General features: G+C 39.2%; 3 protein-coding genes across 7 annotated transcripts in view; 1 reads left to right on the top strand and 2 right to left on the bottom strand.

Moving 5' to 3' along the window:
* Positions 1-20,177, bottom strand: part of LOC132784471 (uncharacterized) — a 33,662-nt gene extending 13,485 nt beyond the window's left edge. For both annotated transcript variants that reach the window (XR_009632255.1, XM_060790109.1), the window contains exon 1: positions 19,729-20,177. The gene's annotated coding sequence lies outside the window, so the exon portion shown is untranslated. The remainder of the gene's footprint in view (positions 1-19,728) is intronic.
* LOC132786606 (glutamate transporter polyphemus-like) lies at positions 478-2,618 on the top strand. Of its 2 annotated transcripts, XM_060793172.1 has the most exons (7): positions 478-805; positions 864-908; positions 969-1,119; positions 1,179-1,196; positions 1,353-1,640; positions 1,699-1,871; positions 1,925-2,618. In XM_060793172.1, the coding sequence occupies exons 1-7, from the start codon at positions 735-737 to the stop codon at positions 2,376-2,378; spliced, it is 1,200 nt and encodes a 399-aa protein (XP_060649155.1). In that variant the 5' UTR covers positions 478-734; the 3' UTR covers positions 2,379-2,618. The 2 variants fall into 2 exon arrangements, with proteins under 2 accessions (XP_060649155.1, XP_060649154.1); XM_060793171.1 differs by having other exon boundaries at positions 481-805; positions 1,179-1,640.
* Positions 20,178-20,924: 747 nt separating the features above from the next.
* Positions 20,925-22,744, bottom strand: LOC132784473 (integumentary mucin C.1). 3 transcript variants are annotated; one of them, XM_060790113.1, is made up of 5 exons: positions 22,388-22,744; positions 22,261-22,330; positions 21,407-22,204; positions 21,257-21,344; positions 21,055-21,184 (listed from the first exon to the last, which is right to left on the bottom strand). In XM_060790113.1, coding segments are annotated over exons 1-5 (1,050 nt in total). In that variant the 5' UTR covers positions 22,481-22,744; the 3' UTR covers positions 21,055-21,183. The 3 variants fall into 3 exon arrangements, with proteins under 3 accessions (XP_060646094.1, XP_060646095.1, XP_060646096.1); XM_060790111.1 differs by having other exon boundaries at positions 20,925-21,184; positions 21,257-22,204; XM_060790112.1 differs by having other exon boundaries at positions 20,925-21,184; positions 21,257-22,204; positions 22,391-22,744.
* Positions 22,745-22,746: the final 2 nt, after the last annotated feature.

The raw sequence follows: 22,746 nt of genomic DNA, 5'->3' as shown, positions 1-22,746 counted from the left end.
CTAACCAATACAAATCGCCAGTCAGATAGATATTTATATACTATATAGTGTATACATATGGCCATCTGTATATGTTGTTCATATAATATGCACTCATTTAGCTGCCCGTATATATATATAGTCATCGATATTGTATCGTGCGGTTAACTTGCTCTTCTCTCTTGTGGTTGAACGTGATTTTAAAAATGTCACGCACTCGACATCGACAACGGCAACAGCAACGGCAATAGCAGCGACAAGAGAATAACGAAAATAAATAAATTTTCAAACGGGGCGACGAGGGAAAACCATAATGAAATGCTCATTCATAAAACCGAATGGTTCTCTTTAAAACAAAAGGTCGACACGATAATAGTACAACAACGACTCTGCTTGTACAGAATTGCTTAGATCTGACATTTAGTTAAACAAAATCCGAAATTATCATTTAAGAAAGCTACAGTTGAGTGTGCTCAACTGTAAGAGATCCTTTACCCATTTTATTAAAGCAAAACAGAACGAAATCGTTAGTCTAGAAATACCAAACGAACCGGAAAAATATATAAATTTTCCAAACTTATTCTAAAAAAATAACATACAGTACAAAATATGACTATTTCTTAAATGACTTCTAAGATTTTTGTCCAGTCGCATTGAAATTGTCACTAATCGAAACTTTATAGCAATGCTTTTTATGTCGTTCATCGAATATCGCATAACTACCAGGGAATTTTTTGTTTAGTTCAATTTTTTTAATGTCAGACACTTTTATAACATTTCTCTTATACGCAAGATTTTTAAAAAACTTTCGTGATATGCCGTTATCGTAAGTAACTCTCACTTTGCTTTTGCGTAGAATAATGACACCTCTTATATTTTGGTAGATTGCACAACCCGTTCGTTCAAGATGTTGAGGATGCACCATTATCGTAAGTTAATTAATTATCAGAAGTAATAATTAATAATCCTTTTTTACGCTGCGTATTTAGGACGTTCGACACTTTTCACACCGTGGTAAAGAGTGTATATGGCATAGGGACTTTGTGCATGCCAATTGCCTTTGCTTGCACTGGTTATGTTGGAGGAATACTTCTTACAATTTTCCTCTCTTGTTTATACATCTACGGTATTCATCTAACCGTAAGTTATAGTAATTGATATGTCGTGACTATTACAGTAATAACCACAATTTCTGGCAGGTTAAGTGTATGGCAGAGGTGAGTGATCGCGTCAGTGGTGAAGTAACAATGGGTAAGGCATATGCATATGTCTCAAAGAGTAGAATACTTGGTCACTTCGTGAATGTGCTGCTTATTCTACTGCATACATCGATTGCCGTTTTGTATATCTATTTTATTTCCGAAAATTTAAAGTCAGTGTCAAGTTTTATATGGGAGACCGAAGTAGATACTCGAATAATAGTGGCCGTCGTTACTATATGTATTATACCCGTGTTCCTTATACGGGATGTTCAGTATCTGGTACCGCTTAATATTGCTGGTAACGTTTTAACTTTGCTGATAATTGGATATGTCATTGTCGACACGATAGAAATGATTATTTTTGGAATACGAAAGTTTAAGATGGCAGGATCTGTCATCAAATACGACGTCGATCTATTTGTTGGCTGCTCTGTCCTTTCTTTTAGCTCGGTCGGCGTGGTAAGTTGTGAATAATATTTCCATATTAATAACGGCATTCTCATATGAATTGAAACAGATGGTAAAGATAGCCTCAAAGATGGCTGAGCCTGAAAAGTATCTGGGATGGTGGGGAACGCTAAATCGAGCCGCTTGCTTTGTACTCTGTACAAATGTGATATGGGGTGTGATCAGTTACGGTATTTTGGGCGATACACAATACTTTCCATTCCTCGAGAATTACTCCTTTTCGTAAGTGTTAAAATATTTTGTTATTGCTTCTTATTGAACTGCCTGAATTTTAGATATGGGCTAGAATATAAATTGGTGGCGGCTGCTCTTGTCTATTTGACTTATCCGTTGAATGGCTATGTCGTCGTTGACACCATTTTCAACGAATATATCAACAAAACCGGTGACCTGAATCATCCGCTACGGATTGAATTTATTGTTCGGATTATATTCCTATTGATCTCAGGATGTTGTGCCCTTGCTCTTTCATTTGCATTACCGATTATCAAGTACATCTGTGGGCTTGCCTTTACATTATTGAATGTGGCATTTCCAGCTTATATGCAACTTACCTTGGGCTATAACGAATATGATCGAAAGTGGCTGTGGAGGGTGTTGCACATTTCTATTGTGGTGCTAGGAATATTGGTTGCGTACTGTATAGGGCGTAGTGCATACTATGATTCGAAAATCTATTACACTGACAAGGAACCGTTTTGGATAAAACCGAATGTTGAAATCAATTAGATAGTAGTATTCATTATAAATTCGCAGTTTATCGGCATAATAATAAACAAGTAACAGGCTTAAGCTGCCAATGAAACAATCGACAAAGAATTATCAACAAAAATCCACTCAAATTAAGTTTTGAACGGAATCGCTTTCCTTTATGTGCCCAAAGAGGAAAACGTGTTATTATTGTTGGCCTTTAGGATGCGCATGTAAAGTAAAGTTTGAAGCAATAAAGTAAAAATAGAAAGAACACAGTTTCAGTCGGCTCCATTAGTAGACACACTTGTAACGCCCCAAAGCATGCCACATAATACAATACAAGTTGTTTTCGGGTCTCTCTCCATTTATCTTGCTCAGTAAAACTTTTAATTGATATATATACGGGAAGTGCACAACAATGACCAGGCTCAGTGTTGCTAACCTTAGACTAAAAAGCTAGTCATTGCTCGCAAATATATAACGTATATATTTAGAAAAATGAGTGGCTATTTGCTGTCGAGTATATGGAACACTTACTTAAGTGTAGATATCTACATTCAGTTCACAATCTGTTTTCATTTCAATTTATACAATATTCATCATGACTTTCGACATGAATGTCTGGAGTATGCTCTGTTGTATCTATTTCCTTGGCATCTTAACTATTTATAAGCCAGATTCGACGGGAAACAAGCTGACTTGACAACACTGCACTATTCGCAAAACACAAACAGAATGGACAGAAACACGTAGATGACATCAAAATTCAGAAGAAACTTGACCTAGTAATGACTTTTTAACAAGTTTGTAACAAACCTAATCACACATCCATCCACTGGGACAGCAGCAAATTCGTCTTCAAGCCAGTGTCGATGATTGACAATTGAACGACTCGACTTTGAGTGAGTGCTTCTGTGACTGCGAGTGAATGAGTGTGAGTGCGAGTGAATAAGTCACACAAAATGTCAGACTGTATTGACAAAACTTTTTAATAAACATAACACAACTGTCACATGCAACAGACGAATGAAACTCGGTGAGTTACTGAGCAATGACGAAGCCGCCACCTGACGTGACATGACGCTCCATAACGTCTCGCGACTTGACTTCCAACTTGAGCTCTCATTCCGGTTATTCGAAGATTTCCCGCCCGCACCTGAGCACCGGCAATGAAATGCAATTTTCACGTACACAACTCACATACCAAAACACACTCGTATCATAGACCACTGCGAGAGCGAGACTTGGAGAATGTTGGCTTTTTTGACTACCCTGATTGATTTCAGCGTATTTATCAACGCCTCACCCACAAAACCCCAAAACTCGAGCCACAGTAATGCCAATAGCAAGACCATCGTTGTCAGGTTTTTCGGGGGTTTCGCTTTCCATCACACATGCACGTGCACATCCCAATATGCGAGGAGACGTATGTATTTCTCGAGTCACGAACCGAGTTACTCGTCGTCTTGGGCCTAAGAAGCTTATTGATGTGACCCTTCTTAAGCTGCAGGCGTAGTCTATTTGCGGAGTGTTCTGTGGCCAAGCAATGTGTTAACTGCCAGTCTCAAATTGGCCTTACTCAAGGCCATGTTTGTGTGCCGTCTATAAACATCAGTTGCATCAGGTTACTCAAACTATTTACCAAGATTATTGTATTGAAAGTCATCCTTGATTTAAGCATTGCCAAAATCCTTTTGCTATTATTATCAGTATTTGTATTTCATTTGTTTTCAAGAAATCAATCGAGAGAGCAGCAGTCATTAGTTTCACTTAATTGGGCAGCATTTAAGTTAATTTCGTTTAGAATTTATTCATAAAACATTAGTCATATGCCAGTTTAAGCCAAGAAATCATAGCACAGAGCATTTAAAGTTCATTGAATTGTGATAAACTGACAATGCTATGTGTGTGTGTATGCATAAATATTATATGTGCTTTGAATTTGATGTTGGTACAACGTGACGCATACGTAACATATGTGAAAATGCTCAACAACACGTGATGGAATTGAACATTTTGCCATTTTGTTTGTCAATATGGTAATTAATCGCTAAAAGCAAAGCCATTTTGCAATTCAAAGCAGCTCAAAACTGAACAAATTCGCATGTCTACGCAAATATTTAGTGAAACAACATTAAATGCACAAAACGATTCCATTTCATACTCAATAAATAGGCATGCAAAGCAGCTATTCAGTAGATGTCGCAGCACTTCGACAATCAGTTCCATTTGAGAACTCTTTATTCTGAATCGCTCTTTAATTGCGTAAACAAATCCCCTACGCGTTTAACAGCCACCATTCGGTAGACAGTTTTGAAATTTGTTCCTAAAGTGCGACATTTGCCTAAAATGGCCCACTAACACTTAACAAACAAAAATGCTTCGCAAAATGGTAGCGAAAACAAGCGACAACAACAACATTAAATAGCGACAAGAACAGAGTCCCCGAGAAGCGGAGATGAGGTAGAAGATCTCTACACATAAAAGACGTTTCTGTATCATTAACAGCTGTTCGCATGACACATGACAGGCGACAGCGATAGCGATGCCACCAAGCATCCCATTAGAGCTGGCAGCGTGACGTGACACGAGCTAGTGCATAGAGATATTTTTATTTAATTTTTATTTAATGGGTTTTAGTATGGATGTAGTTCAAGGAGAGTTGTTTAAATAATGCTCTAAATGAGGAACATATAAATGCAAGAAAAAGCTAAAAAATAAAGATCTTAAATGTTTAAATTTAATTTAAATCGAGTGGAATGCATAGTTTAAGGAGAGTGCTTAGATAGATCTAAATAGGATGTAACAAAACGAAATAAAATAAAATGATAATTAAAACAAATTTAACAAATTCTTTTGTTTCATATATAATAAAACACAGAAAAAATTCAAGGTAACTTTTAACACGAGCTACTCTCTACTTGACACTTCCTTTGACAATGGAACATACGCTAACACACACATCTACACAGACACATTCACATACAAATATAAACGCACGCACAACAAGAAGAATTTTACACGCGCCGCTGCCGCTAATGTCTATGAATGAACTCCTTGACACAATTAGAGAAGCAAAGAGAAGAGAGAGAAAGTATGTCTGTGTGTGCGTTAGTGAGGGAGTATGGGACAAGTGTGGAGGAAGTCTAACAAAAAACTTGCAAAACATTTCAATGCCAAGGCAGGTGACAACAATTTGGAACACGCCTCGCCCAACTCCGCCTTCTTGGTTGACAACACGACACAACTTGGAAGTCAGCTCAAAATAATGGACACAAATTGCAAAGTTGTTTAATGTGCGGACCGAGACCTCACAGCAATTTGTCGTCCTTCATTTGCAGTGGGGAACGGGGCGGCGCAGTGCGGCGGCAAGTTTCGAATGCTGCTGGCGACTTGTGGCGGCAATTGGCAAACGGCTAAGTTATTGATTTTGTGAATTTAACGGTTTTATGGTTTATTGGCCAAGTCAATTGTGCGCCATTTGTTTTTTTTGCTGCCTTTAGCAACGGCTTTGCCTTTTCACTTAGCTGTAATGTCATTTCGATTTGGCCCCTTACAAATCGACCTTCGACAAATCGTTCACTCCGACATCCTTCCGACCACTCTCCGCACTCTCTTCACTTCAGCGGCAAATCTTGAAATACCCTATTAGTGCCATAAATAATATCAAGTGGATATTAAATCTAAAAGAGATGCTAATGCGGAGTTTATCAAATTATGCTGTAATGTGCAGGGTATACTGATAGCTATTAAGCTAAGTATTTTTAGGGATACAGACTGAAATGTATACTAATGGTAAGCGTCGTAAGTACTCTAAATAAATGTCTAGCTTTTAAGTGGATCTTCAGTCATAAAGGAATACTCCTTTTAAGTATCTATAAAAAGAGTGTTTTTCTATACTGCTGCCTACAACAGGGTATTCGGATAGTGTTGCATTCGCAGTACTCGACAAGCTGTTTTGCTTCTGTGTTTTGTGAATTAGCCGCTTATGCCAAACAACAACAGGAGCGATAGCTTCAAGGTGTATTCGTGTGTGTGCGTGTGTGTCTCGGGGCTGAAAGCAAGCAAGCAATTTGCTGCATACATTGAGGGGCGTTTCTGAGGCAATTTCGCTTTGCGGTCACGGGGCTAAGCCAAGCGGGAGCGGGAACGGAAGTGGGAATAAATGTAGGAGTGGCATATAGCATATACACAGTTGCAGGGGCGTTGCCAATCAGGCGGCACTAACAAAAAGACCCAGAAGCAGTGGACGACGTCTTTGGTTAGGCTATCAATGAAAAACCATTTGACCTTTACCCTCTTTCTCTCCCCGCATTTTGCCTCTTATGTTATGTCTGGGGACCCATGACGTTGAGGTTGCCAAGTTGCCCCATTCATGCATCTCACTCACATCTCTCCCACATCCTCCTCTCCTCTCCTCTTGCTGGCGAGCAGATTAGAGCTGAGCCAGACAAAAATACTGAATAGAACTCGCATAATCGCAAAGTGGAGTCAACTTTGGCATAACTTGGAACTTTTCGTGCAGAGGAACTCACAGATTCCAATATACGCAAGTTTACAAATATTTTGCAAAAAGTTTTGCAGACGACAAAAACGAACACATGGAAGAAAAGTCGAAGAAAGCTGAAAATGCTGCCACAACTTAGAGAGAACACTTGTCCTAATGTTTGTGACCTTTTAGAGCAATCAAATTGTCAAAGTTATGTGTTAAAGGCATTTTCAAAGCAATTATACGGACAAAAATATTTATTGAATTTATTATCAAATATTGACAAGAAATAAGCTCACTTTAATTTTAGGATATTGGCAAAAGAAATAAGCTTGTCAAATTTATGATGATTTCTATTTTAAACCAGCTCGCTAAAGTGCACAATCACGCTCATGGCAAAAGAAGCGAGTAAAATGCATAAGCCTGGGGTTGGTTGGTGGTGCCACAGATTATGTCGGTGCAACAAGGTAACCATGGAGACAAGACAAGGCGTAAACACAGCGCGGTAATGTTGAAATACCACCGTGGAGGTCTGTGAAGACAATTTACTTGAGGTGGCAATAATGTGATGAAAATGTGAAAAGTGAAAATTGCAGGAAAATGTGCAGCCAACGAAAAACAAACGAAGGAATTGATTAAACTGCGAAAAGTAAATATTGCAGATTTATTTTATCATTTAAATATTATTAAGCCAGCCAAATCGTATTTAAAGAGAATTACATGGAATTATTTTGAACTTTTTGGTCTTGTCTTTGTTGCTTTTTCTTATTTTTGTAATTTTGTTTCAAGTCAATTTCACTTGAAAAGCTTTTGTAACTTGTTAAGTATTTATTGTGTATTTTGGACGACAAGAGGCGTTTTAAAATGTACAAAAATTTAATTGAATTTATTGGTTTACTTACAGTTTGCAGTAGACAAATAAATAGTCTGGATTAGAGTGTAATTTTATTGAAGCATATTAACCGCTTTTAAGAAGTTTAGACGTTTGGTAATCGAACTGCATACAAAATTACAATTCTCTTTTAAATACATAAGCTTGTAATAGGTAAATATATTAAACTTTTAATCAGAGAGAGAGAGAGAGAGAGAGAGAGAGAAATACAACTTTATTAATGTTGCATTTGCAATTTGAAATGTTCCATATACTTAGTGTCTTACGTGAAGTAAATCCCTTAAGGCTGACTCATAAACAAAGTCTGCTTTTCAGACCACTTCACATGCGAATCAGATCAAAAGAAAGCATCTCGAAGCAAGTACTTTATGTAATGACACGACCGTAGGCAGTCAAGTTTACCCTATTGATCCATTATCAGTGCGCACCTTGTTCAGGTATTTCCAATGCCTCTCATTTTGCATCACAAAAGCGCTGCCATGGCTATAAATACAAAACAGAGGCGAACACACACTCATACACACGTGAACACCTAAACACACATACACTCACACATATGTATGTAGTAGATAGGGCAGGACTCAGAGGAACAAAGGACTTGACAGCAGTAAACGCCCCCGAGGCGCACATTAATTACAACTTCCGGTTTTGCTTCGATAACGGAAAAAAGCGTTGGAAAACTGATTGACTGATGGATTGGATTGAATGAATGAATAAATGAACGTTTGAGTTGAGTTTGACTTAAAAGTCACGTTCAGTTAGTTGCAGAACAAAAAAAAAAAAACAAAAAGGAACAGGAACAGAAACAGAAAAAGCAGCAGAAAAATGAAAGAGACAGAAGAAAAGTGCGCAACTGCCAACTCGGAAAAAGCAGACAGATAGACTGACAGACGGGCAGACAGATAACTGAGAATAGCCCACGCAGATTTTATGAAATGGCAGCAGGCGCATGCAATCAATAAGTGGGTGATGCAGGGGCGTAGACCGAGATAAAAACACCAAGAGAGAGACAGAGAGAAAACTTGTGTGATAAAGAGAGAAAGAGAGGAAGCGAGAGTGGCGGAGTTTTGCTCTGTTTTACCCAACTGTTTATATTCCGTCTGAGGCAATTTCTGTTTACATGATACAATTTGTTAACAAGTGCGAAGTGAAAATGAAAGAAAAGATCATTTAGTAAAATTGGGAAATTAGTGCAACAAGCTCCCACACTCCTCCACACACACAGGCACACACAACATACTTGTGTACCATATGTATATATTTCAAAATACCACAAACAATGCCAACACTCCACGCAGTGGTTTTTTTGGCCCAAGTTGGGGGCTGCGGAGGTAGCAGCAAAGGGATTATTGACTCGTAGCAAGTTTATTTTACGCCAAATGAGCTCAGCCACAAAATCGATCGATTTAAATCAAAATGCTCCAACGATTCGCTGCCAAGTGGATCTGGGTTGGCGATGGAGATGTGCGATGTGGAGTGGGAACGGGATGGAGTTGGGGTCATTTGCCATTTGTCTGAGGCTCGCTCACTCACGCGCTTGGCGAGGCAGGTCGCGGCGCTTCATGAATGGGAAAACGCGCACATGGCCAACAGACACCAACAGACAACGACGACTGCGAAAAAACTGGGAACCCGTTGACGTTGACGTTGATGTTGACGCTGTTGCTTCGCCAGCTCGTGCCGCATTAGTTACTATATACACAAACGCAAACACACACACACACGGACACGGACACATGGGCGTGTGTGTGTGGTATTTTTAGACCCTTCGACGTCTCAGCTATAAATATTATTTCTATTTTATTACACATTTTTTCAATGTGATTTTCTACAACATTTTCCCCCCCCCTTGTTGTTTCTCTCTTCTCTCGTTTTTTTAACGCTTTCGGACAGCAGCAAGCGTCCATAAATTTTGCAGCCAACAGCCCCCAAAATGTATAATATTTTCGATAAATTCGTACATAAAATATATAGATGCATATATCTGTGTGTACATATGTGCATGAGTGAGTGCATCTAGGATTGGGGACATCTGCTGTGCATCACGTGCCAATCATGTCCAGCCAACATTTATGGCACTGAGGACAGGACAGGACAGGACAGCACAGGACATCCGCAGCAGCAAACTCCACTTGATGTCAGTACAAAAATCGATGCTCGAATAAAAATCATATTGCTCGCTATAATAAAGTGAAGTACCGAGTATCGTACTCGTAGAACCCATTTCGGAATGGAATCCATCAAAATATCAACGCCAGCAAATTGAAAGATCGTAAAAATATATAAATGTTGCTACGATTTTATGATTATGACAAAGCAATCTCGCAAAAAGCGTCCGAGGATTACTTTTTGAATCGGGTTTTTTGTGGCACATCATTTCGCTACAGGTTGCACATCAGAGAATCAGAATATTATTACTTAGGTACGTTTATATAAAGCTTAATATCTTTTTATATTATTCACGGCATTACAAGGTAATTCAAATCAAAAAAAGTATTTATATTATTCAGAAATAAAATTAATTTGAATTGGGTTTTACATCTCCTTTACTATCTATATTATTTGCTTTTGCTTTAGTCCCTTCCTGGTACCATTATTGTGTTATTCCCCCATCTCAACTGTTGAGACACTCCCCTAGTTTTATTTAATTTATTTCTCACTCAACAATCAAGTGGACACAATATCTTCGGACCATTGTTACTCGTTAGTTTACGCATCGCAGATCTAAACAAATTATAGCTTGACCTATCATAATGGACTTTCCTGTCAACAGTCTTATTCACTTCTCAATTCCCCCTCGCATCATTTATGCATTGTGTGCTCTGGCTCTCCACATCCCCAAGAGCATATTATCATCATCAGCATTGAAGCCATCTTGAAATGACCTAACACAATAGACTGTGTGTTTTTTTATTGCGCCTGCACAAATATTGATAAGACTCGAGACGAAATTCTAATAAACGCCTTGGGCCCAGGCCATTCCAAACAACAAATCTCAAACATTGATTCTTACGACTTTTATACCTTATTTCACACAACAGTTAAAATTGTTTTTGAACTTGTTTTCAGCTTCGTCTTTTTTTCTGCTTTCTGTTTAACGTTTTCTTGTGTCTTATTTATTTTGCCCCGTCGAGTTGCTTGGGTGCACTAAACGAAATTCCCTTGAAATCGGTTTCATCTTGATAGCACGCTTTGGTATTTACTTTTTCTCTCAACGATCTCTCCGTCTGCGTTGGTCCGAGGATCGTCAAATGAACGTTGAGTTATGTTACGAGCTGTACGTTAACTTTACGACACCACTGTCACTCATATCTTCCCATTCAGTTCCGTCTGTCCAGCTGTCTATTTGTCCATCGTACGTCTCTCAACTTCAACTTTGACTATTTGTGGGCGCAAAGGGTCTTCACTGTGTCTTTAAGTTGTGGCCATTGTTTTCTTTTTGGCTCTAAAGACAAGTGATCTGTGTGTTGTGGCCATGTCTGTTCAATCTTCAGTTCAAAATTGTTTTTCCTAGGCGATTTTAAATTGTTGTTTTATGTTTTTTCTATAGCCCCTATAGTTGCTTGTACAAAAATGAAAACATTGCGAAAGGCCTTGAGATTGAACAGAACTAATAGAAATAAATATAGAATATTTAACGAAAAATGTTCTTCAACAAAATAAAAGTTCATTAACACAGGAAATCTTAAGCAATACAAATTACTCTTTAAAATAAATGTCTATTTGTATTACGATGTGCAAAATGTCGAAGAAGAGTGAATATACTCTATATCCTAAATAATCTTATTTACTAAGATGGGAATATGCAATCCGAAATAATCTCATTTTCTCAGAGTTACTGTTTAGTATGCCATGAACCATCATCTTGAGTATGCTTTTATTATTTGATTACATTATTTAAATAATTATGCAGTAGCATTCATAGCATTTAATCCGCTTCTATGGCTACTTAATGACTTACTCCCTCAGCCATTTTCTCACCCTTGGCTTAGGCCAGCCTGGAAATTCTATTGTTGCAATGCCATAAAAGTTGACCAAGTTGTGGCCTCATCATCAAGCGACGCCCAAAGAGAAAAAAAAGATAGAGAAAAGAACAGCCATGCATATAAAACTGAACTAATTTACTTTTCTCAGCGTGGTTTTGTAGACCTCAACGGAAGGCGCCTTCAGCAACAGAATGAAAAGATTTTGGGCTATACTATGGGTGGGAATTTCTCACAGTGTAGACAAGAGCACATTGTACTGAAACATAAATTCACTTTATTAAATAAAACTACAGCAATAGCAATAATTCTTTGGCGCATTTGTAAGTGGTCTTCAGTTCCGCTCTTCATCGTCTTGACTGCGTCGGTGGCGGCGTCGGCAGCGTCGGCTACGGTGTCTTGGCGTCATGGTGGGCGTCCGAAATGGTTGCTATTTTGTCTATAGTTTCTTTATATTATCTTCTGTGACGACCACGCGGCAGTCAGTCACTCAGTCAGTCAGGCAGTTAGGCATTCAGTCAGTCGCATTTACTTAACAAAAATAATTATGTGGGATACACACAGCGCCGACAACGACGACAACAACAACAACAACTCGCAACTAAATTAAGCATATTTTAGCTATTTTTATATAGTTGAAAAAAATAATAATGCCATCGCTCTTGCTGCTTTGCTGCTTCTTGCCGTTTGTTAATGGCTTTGAAATGAACAGTGAGCAGAGCAGACCAGCACAGCACAGCGCTGAGAATCGAGGAGGAGCATGCCCAGACATGACGAGGCCAAAGATGAAACTCTTTCGCAACGAGCGCGACCGCCAACGTCAACGACAGCGACAGCGACAGCTTCCACCTGCATAAAATAGCGAGCGACGAGGCGTCGTCGGCTCATCACCATCCTCATGATCATCTCCAAGACCCGCACTCCCTTTTTTTTAGCAATTAAATATATATGTACCGGTATACCCTGTAATAAGAGGGTATATTGCAAATGCGACTCTTTGAGGAGCGGAAACTAGCATGTGTTCGTATTATGTAATATATCAGCATTTTTATTAGATTTTATTTAGATTCATATTTACTTTACTTCAATAAGAATAAATCAGTATTTCTGCTGATAGTAGTTCGAATTTAAGCCTCTGGAATTTTGCATTGCTCAATCTCAAATCAGTATTTTTTAATCGACTATATTTTTAATGATTGGGGCCTAACAAGACAGTCAAAGTTGATAATCCTTTTGTTATGAAAAGTTTTATTAAGGTAAAACTTTAAGATAGTACCAAAATTAGTATAGAACTTTAATATCTACACAATATTTGTTCTTTAAATTCTGATTAGCTCATCTAATGACTGCAACTTTAATGAGGGGTATGTTAAAGTTGTGTCAACGCAGCTGAGTTTTTGCTGTATTCTTACATTTTTTCTCAGTTTTTTCTATAATTTATTTTTAAAATCATCCCCACAACAGACTTGCAACTTACAAAGACGCAACGCGCCAAAACCAAAAACGATGAACAAAATCTCAAGAAAAGAAAAGAAAAAGAAGAAAATCTGAAAACAACGAGGGAAAAAATTGACACCGGAAGTGGCTGCCCCATCTGCGTTGGATGTGGCACTGACTGAATCTCTACGGCGAGACAAATTACTTGATTTGCATTTATATATACTATATATCTATAGTATGTACAAAATATATACAAGTACTATATAGATGTACATATATTTGTATGTTATGTAGTACACTCTTTCAGCTTAAGCCCCCAACCCCAAACGCAAGCGCCAAATAAAGAAAAACATCTCAGCATTGTCATTTTTCTGCTTGCTTTTCGTATGGAAATTTATCAAAAATGTGTTTTTCTTTTGGGCGAACGCGCGCGCGCGCAAATTTGACGAGCAGCCAAGCGCAACAACATAAACAGCAACACGACGAAGGCTAAACTGTTGCACAGTGACGCAAACTTGCCCCAGAAATTGAACTGTCGACATATTTATCAATAGTTTAGCTATTACTTAAGATATTTACGGCACATCAACAGCTCATTATTCACAGCTTAAGTCATAAACTAAAAATATAATCGTATTTTTTTTTTTGATGTTTTATTATTTCTATTTCTTGATGTTAATGATTACGCAATAAGTTGTTGTTATTGTTGTTGCTAGCTAAGGCCTCCAGCTGTTCGAGTGCAAGTTAGTGTTTAATTAATAAAGCACATATGGTTTATTATTAAAACAGGTGCGCCTCATAAAGGTAAACCAAAGGTAACTAATTAGCCGCTGGCCTATTTGTTGTGCGTAATTGTTTCAATAGCAATTTCAGTTGAATGCATTGATATCAAAATCACGCAGGTAAGCTAAAAATATATTTAAATTGCATTGTATAACCTAACAGATGCTATCTGTGTGATTGCCTAGGGATTACTAATCTCTGGCGCCTTGATTATTCAAGTGTACTTAAAAATTGGATTACGTCGTTATCAGATTTTACTGAACCGCCTTAACCCAAATAGCATTAGTATACTTCACTGCCAAAGCATTTACAGGGTAGCAATTACCTCAAATTTAGTTTAAATTGCAATTTGAATAATAATTATCTTTAAATACCTTCTCTAGCAACTTCTGTTTCCCCAAAATAAGAGATAAACTTCGCATCATTTATATGGCAACGCTTAGTCTGTCATTGTGAGTCCATCACAGGTAAATTGATTGTACAAGTGATGTTTTATTGTCGTGTGTGTCACAGTTATATCATCAAATCAATCAGCTCAATCAATCGGCTTATCAGCACGCCTGAATTGGGCGCTGTCTGGGCTTGCAACCTGTTGGTAAGTTCAGTTTGCAATCGCTTTAATAGTTGGCTTCTTCCACCCAAAATGAAACAAACAAATTGTCAACTGAATGCAATGTCAACATCTACATCAACATCAACTACAATAAAGTGGACATGCTGGGAAAATGAAAAAGTAATCTATACAAAACGCCAGATACCAAGATACATATTCAAAGATACAGATACAAAGTCAAAGATACAGACACAAGAGAGTGAAGCACAAAAAGCAGCGTGGAAAATGTAGGGAATTAAGTCAGTCAGTGACTGTGTGTAACAGTTAACTGAATGTGTTGCACAATCTTGTAGCCCAACAAATAGACAGAGAGAGAGAGAGAGAGAGAGAGTGCATTAGAGTGAGAGTGAGACGGGGAGAAAGTCTTACTCAATCTAGCGTCTCAATCTGCAGACTGCAGTTAAATGTAAAATTCAGCTTGAATGCAACTGCAACTAATTAGTTTTCAGGCTGCTGCTGCTGCTACCGCTGCTGTAATCGCAACGTTGCAGACAACGCAACAAACGACAATTTTCCCACTGAATTTTCACTTTTTTTTTGCCTTCTTGATTTCGTTTTACTCTCTTTGCTTTTGTTGTTGATGTTGCTGCTGCGGACCGCAAATGAAAATCAAAGCAAAACAAGAGCGTAACAGGCAAACAAAAGAATTTATGAGTTCGAAAACTTTTCAATAGTCCAAAGTGAGAGTGAGAGGCAAAAACAAAGAGTGAGAGAGAGAGAGACAGTGTTGCACACATTTTAATAGCGTTCTGCGTACCGCGTATCTTTTATTTGTCCCATTGGAGTCGTTTGTGCCACAGCCTCTCTAAATATTTAAAAGTCCATAATAAGCACAGTTCAGAGTCGTTATTTCGACTATTTAAATTTTAAATAAACTGATAAACCAGTTGAAGTTGCTACAACTGTCGTTGTTGTTGCTCTTGTAGTTCTAAACACTTCGTTTTATGGCCAACAAAGTCTCAATTAATGAGAAAATAAAATAAAAAAAACCTGAAACGACAGTTTAAAGTACACTTCTAGATCTACTATGTAATGAATTTACTTTTAACAGCAAAGCCACTTTTAATAAGCTTTTGTTACTTTTGTAATTTATGATAAAGACGAAAAATATGTTTAAACGATATTAATCTTTAGTTTTTCTAAACTAAAGATAAGAATTTCTTTAGTTATGCTAATCACTAGTAGCTTCTAGCAGATTTGTAAGCTATTCTTTACAGTTTCTCATTAGTAAAAAACAAGTTAAACCGCTTAAGAATGTGTGAAGTAGACACAAAGAGAAGAAAGTGAATTTTTTGTTTATACTACAATAAAGCAACTTAATTAATAGTCTAAACAGTTAGTAACTGAATAACTGACAAACCAAAATGAAGCACAATTTATATTATGAGGTAATTAACTAAAAGCCACAATGAGTATTTCCCTCTAATGGAATTCTACAATAATTTCCGTATGATTATAACACCTACATAAATAATTCCAATTTAGAAACTTAATATGAAGACGGATGCCAAATTGCCGTTGGACTATTCTGATACAACAATTGATACCTTCTCTAGAAGACTGCACTCCACTGGAGAGGCTTCATAAAAAATGCTGTTCGATGCTTTATAAGGGTATCAGAATAGGTGGCAAGTACATTTTACGAGTGCTTTTTGGTGTGTGTTGTGCTGTGTTTGCTACTTAAATTCAAATACGAAATCAAAATTCAAAATCATGGCCATGGCTCACATGCGATTTGACGATTTCGGGTTTTGGCCACACAACAAACACACACTAATGCCCACCAGCAACAACAACAGCAACACAAACATAAATAAATAAGCTGCGCTGAATAAATGAATATTAAATGCCTTGGACCGACATAGAGACAGAGACAGAGAAGGAGAGAGAGAGAGAGAGCCAGATGTAGAAAATAATAAAATAAGAAACAAGTAAATAAACGTTAAAGCAAATCCAAGCGATATTCGATACGTAAATACCACAAAATGTTTGCATGTTTGTTTGTCTGTCTGTCTGTCTGTTTGTGCTATCAATTTGCATTGTGAATGCGAGTGCGTGAATGGGGCGGTGAGTGCTCTGTCGGAGTGGGCGTGGTCGCTTGGTCGCAACAAATAAAAATAAATAAATGCCGCACACAAGCGACACAATTCGCAAAGCCCGAGCTTAAGGCAAAGCCAAATCCAAATGCAAAGCTAAAACCAAAACCAAAACCAAAGCACATGCAACCAAATGCGACTGGCAGCGAAACGCTGAAAACGCAGAATTTGATTGACGGCGTCGCTGACGAAGGCGACGCTGACGATGTGGACGACGACGTCATCGTCAAAGCATTTCAAGCTTGAAACTTGGCCTGAGGTTTCTCTGCTTAGGCGACAGCGACGACGACGCGCTGTTGCCGCCCACGTACAGTGTAACAAGAACAACAACAAACAGCTACTTTTACACGCAGACCACGGAGAGCGGAAGCAACAGCTTTCATAGCCAAAACAGTGCGAGAGCGAAACGAAGCGAGAGAGAGAGCGAGAAAGAGAGAGTGAGAGCGCAGAATTGGCGTGAGAGCCACAGCTGCGAAGGCGACGACAACGAACTGCGGACAGCGGGCAGCCAAGCTTTGCGGTTTTTAGTTACAGACCGCCAACTTGTTTCGGCACAGTGGGGGGAGCTATAAAAACCATTGCCAATTATTAAGATTAATTACAGTAGAACTTAACTACTATGTATATGCAATTACAATTCTAATAAATTAGGCAGAGAGAACTATTAATTCTAAGATAATAAAAAACTCATTGAGTTTTCGAAAAATAATGTGCTAAGTTGGAAAAACCAATCAATCAATTAGTGAAAAATAAGTTTCTTTAATATTGCAAACAAAGAATGTTAACAAAATAATCGACTTAAAATGGAAAATGTTAAAAATGAAAATTTCGCAAAGTATAGTATTTAAAATTTCGAGTTAAATTAATTATTATTAACAAATAAAATTGGGCAACAAAATTATTCAATTCTAAATCCATATACTAGAAATGTTTTGGTGCATTTCGACATTTAGAAAATTAAATTAAAATAAAAAATAAATAAATACAAAAACGTCTTTAAATTTACCGATTTCAGCTTAAACTGTATTCGAAATTTTCATTAGCAGAAATTGAATAGATTCTAATCACAAACAGCATGAACCACTGTACCTAGTGCTATTGTCATTTACATTGTGGCAAGCAATTACATGCGACAAGCGAAGCGGCTGCTGTTTTCTTATGGTTTTATTTTTGTTGTCATTCTTTTTTGTAGGCGTGGCCCAGTTTTGTTGCTGGCGTTATTGTTTTTGTTGTTGTAGTTTGCCACATTTGGCAGACACAATTTATGTCAAGCCGTCGTCTTTGGCGCTGTGCGAAAACATGCGTAAAAGTAGCTGCCAAAGGACAGGCCGCCATTCTTCCCGTCCCTTCCCCAACCCTTTTCAAACCCCACACCAGAAGAGCTCAGCTGTATGTATTAGTTATGGAGCGCAAGCAACTTTGAGTGAGTGTGTTGGTGTGAATCTAATAGGCCCAGAAATTAAAACAGCAAACACAAACAAACATTGGGCGATGGCGCAAAGGGGTAAAGAGGAGAAGGGATGGAGAGAAACAGAGGACAGTGGGCGGTAGTTGGGTAAGAGAGAGAGAAAGAGAGAGAGGAGGCGAAGCTGCATTTAACAACGGTGTTGACAGCCATGGCGACGACGCGGGCATCTGTCAAACATGTCATACGCAAAATAGCTTAACTGTCATAAAAACAACAAGTGAGCGGCAGACGAGGTGGGAAGTGAGAGACAGAGCCGTAAAACGCTTTATTACAATCCCAACAGCAACCCAGCAGCAGCAGGAGCAACAACAATGACTTTTGGGGGCACATATGGCAAATGTGCGGCGGCGTTTATGTCTAACAAGTGCAGGGCTCATGGCGTGGACTGGGATGGGAGAGGGGCGGGAAAGCGGATAACGCGGTCTCGCTGTGCGCCGCAAAACTGAAATTCTGATTCTTATTGAGGAAATTCTCGTTCCCCAAGAACAACAACACGAACATTTGCTGCCTTGATTTACATTTTTATGCTTTATTTGATTTATTTATTAACTTCGCGTCGCTCTTTTTGTCCTCTCTCTCGTTCTCTTATTCGCCTGCTCTTTCTGTTGCTGCGTCTTCCATTGCTTCTTCTTCTTTTTCTAGCCAAACGCCAACGCCTCGTAGGCACACACACATACGCACACATTGAGAATAGTTTCCTTTTTTTTGCTGCGTCTGTGTCTCTGTATGTACATGTGTGTTTGTGTGCGTGTGGCATTTTAATAATAGCACACATACAATATAAAAGCTCCCGCTGGAGCAGCAACACCACAAAATACAAAAAACGAAGGAAAGAGAAATGTGAAATGTGAAGAAAACATAGAAAAAATGTTGCACTGAAAACTTCAACGCCCGCATTCTGGCAAATCGCAATACAGGCGCAAAGCAGAAAGCACACAACTTCTATGCGGCTCCACTACACTGACACAAACACAGTGACACCCACTCTCACTCAAAGAGAGCCCTTTGGGTGAGAGGGAGATGGGTTGAGTTCGGCTGCCGCAATAAAGCTCATGTTGTCTGCGGCGAAGGCAACAGTTATACGTATGTATGTATTTATGCATGTATATATGTGTGACCATTCATATATGTGCAAGTCAAGTGGGGAGAGGGGGGTCAGAACGAACCCTTACCTCAAAACAGGAAGTTTGTAGTTTTTTTCAATTAACACTCACGCCATGTGTGTGACGCGAACAGTGCTATATAGGGAGCTAGCCAGCGATTGAGAGGGAGCGAGACAGGAAGCTAGTCGAGAACTCATTTGCTGCATTTGAACATCATAATGTGCACACACACATGCATTCAGTCCCATACAGCTTAGCAAATTTTGTTGTAGATTTTCGCAATTGCTATTTTTATTTGGTGTTGTGACGGCATAAACAATGCTTATACAACAACAGAAAGCGCGTCCCTTTATTATTAAATATTATTGCATTTTGCGCTTGTTGCTGTCATTTCATAGTTTGTATTTATTTATTACTATTTATATTTCATTGTGCCGTGTCGCATATGAATGATGGCAAACACGCTAATAGGGCCACAACACACACACGCACACACAAAATATGTAAACAGAAATCTACCTCTTGCTGTTGGCACCTCCGACGGACGCGCGCAACGCCTGCCTCTGCTCCACCTTCTTTTCTGGTTCTGCTCCGCCGTTGAGTTTGCCGAAAGAAAAACAACAAATACGCCGCCGACCGAGGAGGAGAACCGACAAACGTCAAACGCGACAAGCGACGACTGCGACTAGCGGCAACAAAGTGCAACTGCGGCGGTGGCTGCGGCAGCAACTGCGGTTTGTGTTTTGATATTTGAACTTTTGCTGTTTGCCGCCCCCGACTGCGAGAACGTAGCTCCTCGTTACTTTGTTTTCGCTTTTTTTTTATTTGCACATTCGTACACTCACATTCACATACACTTTACTTTTTTGCCACAAACAAATTTTTGTGTTTTAACACTTTTATTCCACACAACACTATTGCGCGCGCGAGGCACAAACAAACATGCAAGTCGATGCTTGCTCTCTCGTTTAACGACTGAAACCGAAATGAGCAAAAGCACCGTTGAAACGGGTATCCGTGTGCGCCAGCTCATGATACAATAACACAAGGTAGTCTCGTCGGAAAAGCTGTCCACTATCTATCACATGCATAAGTGCGAGTGAAACGACTGCGCCTAGTGAGTGCGAAAGAATCGACAGTAGAGCTTTGTGATTAACCCTTCAATGGCGCATAGGGTTTAATTGTTCCACTATATTAAAAAGAGTTGAAATGTTTTTATAATTTAATTATTTACAGTTTAGAAGTTGACAGTAATCGTTGTTTTTATTTTTGATTACTAATTTTTTTGTTCAGGTTCTTAATTCTATCATAAAGTTCATATATATATATAATATAATTGCAATCTGACATTTTTGTCTTGCACAAGGGTTAACATTTAGGGAAAAAATCGTCCGCGCACAACCTTTCGCTTCAACAAGCACGAGCGCACTGACGATAGTGGACAGAAACCGATCGAAAAAAAGCACACGACGAGACTACCTTGTATTATTGTATCATGCGCCAGCTGATGCTCCAAGTGCTACCCATAAGCTATTTAGCTGCGAACAGTGCACCCCATAAACAAAGACTGCTATTAGCAGCGCAACTTTAGCAGTCTGGCAACTCTCAGTTGACAGTACCGGGTAAATTTGAATTTGAATTTGTTAAATTAATTTTTTTCTTATAAGAATGTCTGTTTTTGACTTCGGAGATAATGATTATAACTGAAATTGGTTGCAATTATCATTATTGTTAAATTGAGTAATGTATTACATTAAAAAAAGGGAAAATATAAGTACATTTCAATGACACTTCTCAGTGCACCAGTCCCAAATGCAACCATCAAGATGGTTACAACCAAAGCCTCCTGGGTATAATGCACAAAACTCTTCTGACTTCTTAAGCGCGCAATTACCATTGGGACAGTAATAATTATAGCATCCCGTGGAGCAAGACTCTCGTTTTCCCAGCGCGCAGCCCGAGCAATTTAGTAAGTCTGCGAAGTAATCGAATTAGTACATACATATGTCTGAGCTAAACTTGCAATGGGATATGGTTCAGAACTCACCACTTTCCTGGCAGTCGGGAGTCGCGCATGCTGACAATGGTGGAGTGGGAGGCATCACCAACAATGGTGGATTTGTGAGCTCGACAACCTGTGGCGGTTTTAGGTAGATCAAAGGCCGTGTGCAGATTCTGGCATCACAAATCTTTTTACTATGATTGATGCACACCCAGGTGGGCGGATATGGTCGACAGAACCGTGGACTTTTCACCAGACAGCAACCGTCCGGCGGCACCTCACCTGGATAGGGCTCCTTAGTCAAGGGCGCTGGCGGCGGCGGTAGTGGTGACGATGTGGTTGTTTTTTGTACTACTGGCCTCGATGTTGTGGTTGTATCGAAGTTGAAGTCACTGCTTGGATCGTAGGGTTTAACGGTCTCATACTCAACACGATGAATATTTTCAGTGTTAGTGCGATATACATGCGAATTTTTCACCACATTATCGATCTCCAGTATTGTTGTAATATAGCCCGGTTCCAAACATTGCTTGTTGCGCCACACAGTTCCCACTGGACAGGCAGGTGATAAGCAACGGCCTTCAAAATATTCTCCCTGGGTGCAGATAATCTTGCGGCACTGCTCATTCATAAAAATGGAGCCTTGTGGACAGCGAACCTGCTCAGCGGGGGCAATGATTGTTTCTTCAGTCGTTGTGGGGATGATAGGTTCCTCTGTGGTAGATGTGGTGGGTTCTTCAGTTGTGCTTGTTGTGGCTACTTCTGTTGTCGTGGTGGTCGTGGTTTCCTCTGTCGTGGTGGGTTCTTCCGTTGTAATGGGTTCTTCTGTTGTGGTTGTGGTCGATTCTTCAGTTGTGTTGGGCTCTTCTGTTGTGATAGGCACTTCAGTGTTTGATGGAGCCTCCGTCGTTGTTGTTGTTGTGGTTGTTGAGTCAGCAGGGCAAGGTTTTGGCTCGATTATATAGCACATGCCATCCGAACCGAGATAGTAGCCTAAGATAAGATGATTTGAATCAGACCAGCTTCAACTGAAGAGACAAGCGACTTACCCACTGGGCATCTGTTGTTTCTGTAGCACAAATTATTGTACAGATAGTGATCGGGTGGACATATGGAAGCCTATAAATAGAGTTTATTTTTAATATTTACCGAGCTTTTGTGTTTCAGGATGTTTACCACCCCAGCGTTGTTTTGATCGACTTCCGGTGTAGAAATGCTTCCGCAAATCGCGAAAGCTAACAACAAAATTGCGCAATATGAAATCGACATGATAAGCCAGTCAGTTGGTCACAATCACGGATCGATTCCAAGCGATGCTCGACACACAACCGCGCTCCGATGACGACTAGCTAAACTGAGAGCGAACTGGGCTCAAAATATGAAATCGCGGTGACAAAATCATAAAGCATAAGCCCCGCTCTGATAACCTTTCGCACGCCTTGATTACACCGACTATTTATGTGTACTATTTATACATCAAGCAGTAGGTAGGAGACGCTGCTCTCAAGTTTTGTTTGGGAATTCGGCTCAGTTCT

This window comes from Drosophila nasuta, chromosome 2R (genome assembly GCF_023558535.2).
Source record: "Drosophila nasuta strain 15112-1781.00 chromosome 2R, ASM2355853v1, whole genome shotgun sequence".
NCBI classification, from domain to species: domain Eukaryota; kingdom Metazoa; phylum Arthropoda; class Insecta; order Diptera; family Drosophilidae; genus Drosophila; species Drosophila nasuta.
Note: the sequence above shows the minus strand (reverse complement) of the source record. Positions and strands in the feature narration are given on the sequence as shown.